This window comes from Haliotis cracherodii, unplaced genomic scaffold (genome assembly GCF_022045235.1).
Source record: "Haliotis cracherodii isolate W230 unplaced genomic scaffold, xgHalCrac1.p SCAF_13, whole genome shotgun sequence".
In the NCBI taxonomy this organism is placed as follows: Eukaryota; Metazoa; Mollusca; class Gastropoda; order Lepetellida; family Haliotidae; genus Haliotis; species Haliotis cracherodii.
Window position 1 is genome coordinate 24310169 of NW_027266268.1, and position 7085 is coordinate 24317253.

The window sequence follows — 7085 nt, forward strand, 5'->3', positions numbered from 1 at the left end:
GTGTCAGAGCGGAGTGGGGTGGGAAACAACAAAACAATAAAACAAAAAGGTTTTAACAAAGAAGCTGTTGCCGAAGTTTACTTTTTACTTATTAGATATGCATATGGAAATGTCGTCATGTTCAACGCGTGCAATCATTCCATAAACCATAACTGCAACGATTAATTAGCGTATACTCTTGAAACCCCAAGAAGGGTTACAGTTTGATCTCAGCAAACTGGGAGTGAGACGTGAAACAACAAACTTACAAAGGATCTTGACAGGTCGAGTCCGTTTCAACGCGATTACGACTGTGAGTATATCACTGTCGCAAAACGTTTTTCACTTACCTGAGACAGTTTGTATTAAATTTGTTGTAACTCGACATGGTTATGATACAACCCCAGGCCGGACCCAGGGAGTAGAACACCTGGAGACACGCCTCAAGCCACACCTGATGAATAAGAGAACACTATGTGAAATGGAAACATTTGTGATAATGTCATTATATGTTCCACCATCTGCTTATACTTTCTGCTGATTTATTGATATCTTGTGACCTGCATAGGTTTTAATTCCAAGCTTCGGATATCTCCTGCCATAAGTCAACATTTACGCAATTCGTATATCCGTTTTCACAGCGTCGTATGCGCTTTAACATCTTTGAACCACACCCCTTTTGGATGTAATTGCTTATCGTCGTACCTGTATGTCCAGAAGTTTACTGAAGTTTGGAGTGATGTAAAAGAGAGCTCCATCTGTTCCTCCAGGGAGAGTCAGGCCACGTACCAACAGAACAATCAGGATGACGTAGGGCAACGTAGCTGTCACATAGACAACCTAAAACGAGGGCAAGAGCCACAGGATTCAGCCGTGGGTGACGTCAGATATCATCATATAACAGTAAATTTTAACTATTTCAAATATAAAACTTTAATTTAAACTAAATACACCGTTCTTCTTAAATTCAAGTATCACGATCCGAACGGATATGAAGTTTTACTTTGTAACTTGCAGATTTCGTTCGTAACTTCTAAGCAAAATGTTCCAACCTTTCCAACAGACCGAACACCTTTGACAATGCATAGAAAGACGACAACCCACGACGCAAGTAGGCAAAGTGCTAACTCCATTTTGATTGGGCCGAGATACTCCAGACCCCTCGTTATGTCAAGCGCTTTGTATCTACAAGAAATACATACAAATGAATTAATAATAATTCGAAAGGTGGAATATGTCACAATCGCTTCGTACTAAACTTGTTTACTTGAATTCTGAGGTACCATAGACTTACAGCAACTCATACTTCTCAACTCTCATTCTGATGGGGGAGAATTTCCCAAAAGCTTTTTTTGGCTGACATTCTAAAGTGACATATATAGGTACATATATAGGAAACACTTAATAAATCCACATACTGCCAAAATTCTTCTGCTGCAGTAACAGATCCGTTTTTCCAACCTTTAATGACAAAGGATGTGTTGGAGATGGTATTGTTGTCCGATTGGTTGAAGTGACTGGATGTGTTTGCAACTGTGGAGATGAGAAATACAGATTTCCACTTGGTATCGCTAATAGAGGCAGACATGAAGCTGAGGGATGTCATACCAGTTGAGACACGTACATTTCGCTTCATTCCAATTTACTGATTCACTAATGTTGCTTTGGGGCGTTATAAGCACCTAATCCACCTGAACTATGCCATGTGACATCAGAAAATGGTACATGAACTTTCTTCTAGGCACACAAAGGTATTCTGTTAACAGCTAAACACACTAAAAATCATTACATAGCGACAGAGTTCATGCACGTCTGGATATTAGTATTGTCCCCCTGACAGTGGCACGTAAGTTCATCTATGTTGAAGTTTATAATATCAACTGGTGTTTTAATGTATTGATTGTGCTTCCCTTTTTTAATATTGGTTAAGCATTACATTCAACCACTGGTGACCAAAGTGATGGCATAACTCCTGCTGGGAATCATGCAGGAAGCAAAAGCACTGTTAGTCCCCATGATTCCCAGTGAGGTGGTCTAACTTTGGTTGCTAGTGGTCTATAGCCTGGTGTTAATTTATAGGAACTAATCTACGGAAAAATTCTATGTTTTATTATTGCTTGAGTTTGTTTTATACCTAAACTGTGTTATTTATCTGACTGGTTTACTGTTCTTCGTCGACAGGTCTTTAATTATGGTAACTACCTTGTTCTCATCGCGATATGACTGCAATATAGCCGATGCGATGTAAAATTTTAACTCACTCACTCACTCTTGATATAAGCTTTAGTTATTCTCAAAATATTGAAATAGCTTTCTGTATCCTGTATTCTGTATCCTGTATTCTGTATCCTGTATTCTGTATCCTGTATTCTGTATCCTACAGTGGTCTTACATTTCTTGTATTCTGTACAATATTCATTTTTGGGCATGGTGATGCGAGTAAAGGAGGGTCACCACTGGGAATCGTTCACTCGGTGGTTTTACAAGGCATTAAACTTTTGCTATATCCTTGACATTCCAATGCCACTATGTTTTATTTCGTTTGGTTGGTTGTTGTTTAACGCCGCCCTCAGCAGTAATCCAGCTATATGACGGTGGTCTGTAAATAATCGAGTCTGGACTAGACAGTCCAGTGATGTACAGCATGAGCATCGATCTACGCAATGGGGATATGACATGCATCAACCAAGACAGCGAGCCTGACCACCCAATCCAGTTGGTCGCCTCTTACGACAAGCATAGTCTCCTTTACGGCAAGCATGGGTTGCTGAATATCTATTCCAACCCGGATATTCACGGGTGTAATGCCACCATTTGTTGTAATTGATAAATATTTATTTCAGTGAAATTCACGGGTGTTTTTCATGTTTCACTGGTTCATCTGAATTTTCAAGGTTAAGTGAAATTGGGTTTGGCGTCGTTTTCAGGATTATCTCACTTATATAGCGACGTGCACGTGTTCCCCGACCTTCCGCTCTCCGGGCAGGCGCTCTATCCACAAGACCACTGAATTTTCACAGAAAACCATTCACGTTCAAAACATATTTTCTTTGTATGTCACTTGTTTACAAAATACAAAAGTTGAGGGTACTTGCAAAGGAACTGTGCCACAAGTGTTGAATCGTAGAAAGTCCGAAGGTCCGAGTCATTTAGGTAGCCACTTGTCCTGCTGTCTTCATCATTCATTATTAATTAGCTGTTATGTTCTACTTGTTACCGGATGTGAGATATATATTATGGCCTTTGAAGTAACAGAAACCACACTCGTCGTGGGGTTCATCATTTTCTTCGTATAGTCATGTAATTTGTCAATTAACCGGACTTCTTGAAAGTTCAAAACATTTATTGATACCTAAGTCTGGTTGCACACTGACTGTAACATTTACATAGATTTACAAAAGGTATTGATCATGGCTGCATTACATTTACTGGGACCTACACACTGCTGTTATTTTCTATTTGTAATCTGGCTTTGAGGGACACCTCCATATAAATATTCGCCATGACTAGCGGCAAGATTGCGTAAGGAATCACTCACTCACACTTCCCTTAGAAACGAACACCTCCACATTCTCCTACCTCCACTGAATACCTGGTTCAGGTGTTTCACACTTGTCACACATGCGTCGGTGTTCCACGGGTTGGTACAGGACGTCCATGGTAGGACAGGCCTCAGGGAGTAGAATGCATAGTACAAAGACCATGCACAGATGACTGTGGAGTAGATCACAAACCCGGAACAGAAGATCAGCATCCCACCACCAAGCCCTGTGGAGAAACATGTGAAGCAAAATTGACCATCTTTCCAGGGATGAAAACCTCTCAGTCTTTTGTAATCTAATCTGGAAATGTGGTCATTATGTTCTCAAGTGTGATGGTTATCAGTTCCAGCATTATTATATTGAAGTTTGTGCATTATCGTTACATGATGCCCTGCATTATTTTAAGCAAGGGGACAATGGTTAATGTACACAACCCGCCCTACATCCCAACTTAATAAGCATTGATAATAGTCATTGCCAGTACTTAGAGACTCTTACCTTTCACCAGAGGGCAGAGACTCCATACATGTGTTGCACTACTTCCTGTAAACTGTCCCAGAGCCACCTCAAGGAAGTACAGAGGCAGACCACACAACACTAGACACACGACGAAGGGAATCAAGAACGCCCCTAAAATAGATATGACATATATGATACAGGTTCTGGCAGAACCGTCGTTTTATGCGCTACATGTCGCCGTGCCATGATCCGATGATTGTGGGTACGAACCCTAGATGTTTCCTTGTTATGGTTCAAGGTTTGTCAGTACCATGACGGTGCTCATGGATTTCACAAAAGTGGTAAAGGTCTGAGACCTGCATAATTTTAAGGTTTTCCTACCATATTATAGTGACATGTCCTGACATTCGAGATCAATCCAACTCAACCACTCTGGTTTTGTTGGTTTGTTGTTCAACGCCAGACTCTGTACGGAGGTCTATAAATAATCGAGTCTGGAGCAGACAATGAAGTGATTGACATCATGAGCCTCGATCAACGATGACATGCAACAACCAAATCAGCAAGTCTGACCACTCGATGCAGCTAGTCGTCTCTTACGGCAAGCATTGGTTGCTGAAGAACTAATCTCTACCCGGATCTACCCATAAAGCTGCCGCCCCCGAATCGATCTTCTTCCATGAAACAATGATTGACGTAACGTTCACCTCGACGTCGGTACACTCGAATCCGTCCATCGCTGTAGCTGCGGTGAAAACGAGACTCGTCAGTGAATAGAGCTTGTCCCAAATGCATGGCCGTCAAGCGTAGACGTTGTCTGCACCACTGTAGACGTTCTTGACGGTGGTTTCCTGTCACACCGAGGATGGTCTCTGATTGCATTCGTCTGTTGCCAACGTTGCCATAAACACCAAATGGTGTTTCTGTGGACGTTAAATGCTCTTGCAACATCACGTTGACTCGATCCTACTTCAAGCATACCAATAGCTCGCAGACTCTCATTTTCGGACAGGCGTTGCATTTCGTAATGTTGAATAATTGCGTTATTTTGTTGCTTTTCTGAGTGGTTGTTGTCAGCACGATACCAAACAATGCATACGGAATCTCATTAACGCACATGTTTTTATACCCATTCTTTGGTAGTGAAATCAATGGGGCTTATATAAAAGTCAACTTTTGCATGGAATGCATGCTGTTCTGTAGCAGTTGCGTTTTTGTGACTTGATTCCATATATGTACTACACAATTGAAAACCAAACTTTACTTGTTTGAAAAATACACTAAAATGTTGGTGTCACGGGAACCTTTGTTGTTGAGTATACATGACGTTCCATGCGTCTAGCTGGATTGTCTAACTGATAAATATAAAATATGACACCTGCTGCAAAAAAAGCATTCTCTCTAACATTCCTTTGCTGTGATAATCTAGTTGTTTTACTGTCCTTCGTCGACAGAATTTTTTACAGTTTAGATATATCTTGTTAAAGTCAAGTTTTATCCCGTCACGATATGGCTGCAATATTGCCGATGTGACGTTAAATATTAACTCACTCACTCACTCACTCACTAACATTCCTTAGGGGTACGAGGACACACAATCAACAAAATCACCCGGCCTGTGACGCCAATGCATTTAGCCTCTTAATTATGACACTGCTAAAACACTTAGATGGTAGACAATGCTTCACGACCAGGACCACATTCTTGGCTATTGGCGTTGGTCAGGCTTTGGAAAAGCTCAGTGTCTTTGGGGGGTAAACGGTTGACTTGCCTCTGGGTGTGCTTTTGGCGGGTTTGCCGGTGAGGCGGGATGCTTTAGCCTCTTCGCGAGCGCCCTGCGTCGTCACTGTTTGGTGGTGTTTTCATATACACATGCTTGTGGTGTGGCTGGAATCGTGCAGTGGACTTTGCTTTTTCGCGAAGATAACTTGTGGTTGTGGATAGGGTTTTGTCTCTTTTTATTATCCCCCCGGCATATAGCGCGTGGTGATATAGTCGACGCCTCGTCTGTCTGTCCGTCCGTAATCATTTCGTTTCTGGAGCATAACTCGAAAACCGTTCAGTATTTTTCAACAAAAAATTGCTGAAGATTTGCTTTTTGCTATTTATGGATTTTTGTCATGTTTCCTTTTCTTGATTTCCATGGAAACAATTTGTACTTGGTCTCATGAGGGGCGGATTTCGTTTTCGGAGCACAATTCAAAAACCTTTCAATATATTTCAACAAAACTTTTTAGATATATGAAATCGATGCTGAAGTGGTGCCTAATGCTATTTGCGGATTTTTGGCATTTTTATTTTTCTCAATCTAGTGATTGACATCATGAGCATCAATCAACGCAATTGGGGTACGATGACATTCATCGCCCAAGTCAGCGAGCCTGACCACCCGATCCCGATAGTCGCCTCTTACGGCAAGCATAGGTTGCTGAAGACCTATTCTACCCCGGATCTTCACGGGTATATTCACTGGTGAACCAGATCAAGATTTGATTTTTCACATGCCACCACAATATAGCAGTAACATTGTTGATTGCAGTGTGACTCAACACGTACCTCCCTCAATCTACAGTGTACTTACCTCCTCCGTTCCTGTTGCAGATATAGGGGAATCGCCACACGTTACCAAGGGCAACACAGAAGCCGATCATGGAGAGAAGGTACTCTATTTGCGAAGCCCAGTGTTCTTTCTCTCCTCTATCTTTATCGTTGTTTTTGTTTGATTCCATCAGTTCTTCTGAGTCTTGATCGCTCTCATGATGGTCTTTATCGGACTCCATTTCTGAGACAAACTGTGAATCCTAACATCAAAGGAATAGATACAATATACGGAGGACAAAGCGAATAATAAGAACATTGGTCATGTAGCAGCCTAAATGAGGCGAAACTATGTTTACTGTCCTCAATTTATAGTCAAAACCCCACGATGTCACTCTGGATTTGAAGTGGTCATTCTACGACGACGCCATACTGATCATTCCAAATATACACATGGATATTTATTAACAAGTGAGGATCCTCAAATGAGCATCCCTTGTGATTGGGTTTTCATCGCATGGGATAACCTATTCAGTATCTCATCTCTGAAGGATCTACTAGTATTTG

General features: G+C 41.4%; 1 protein-coding gene across 1 annotated transcript in view; it reads right to left on the bottom strand.

Annotated features, from left to right (window-relative positions):
- The window catches only part of LOC139459102 (sodium- and chloride-dependent GABA transporter 1-like), a 29344-nt gene extending 22584 nt beyond the window's left edge, over positions 1 to 6760 (bottom strand). The window contains exons 1-7 of the mRNA XM_071240547.1: positions 6562 to 6760; positions 4020 to 4151; positions 3559 to 3747; positions 1398 to 1512; positions 1032 to 1164; positions 685 to 819; positions 330 to 433 (exon numbers count right to left, since the gene is read on the bottom strand). Coding sequence (XP_071096648.1) covers positions 330 to 433; positions 685 to 819; positions 1032 to 1164; positions 1398 to 1512; positions 3559 to 3747; positions 4020 to 4151; positions 6562 to 6760 — 1007 coding nt within the window. The remainder of the gene's footprint in view (positions 1 to 329; positions 434 to 684; positions 820 to 1031; positions 1165 to 1397; positions 1513 to 3558; positions 3748 to 4019; positions 4152 to 6561) is intronic.
- Between the last annotated feature and the right edge of the window lie 325 nt (positions 6761 to 7085).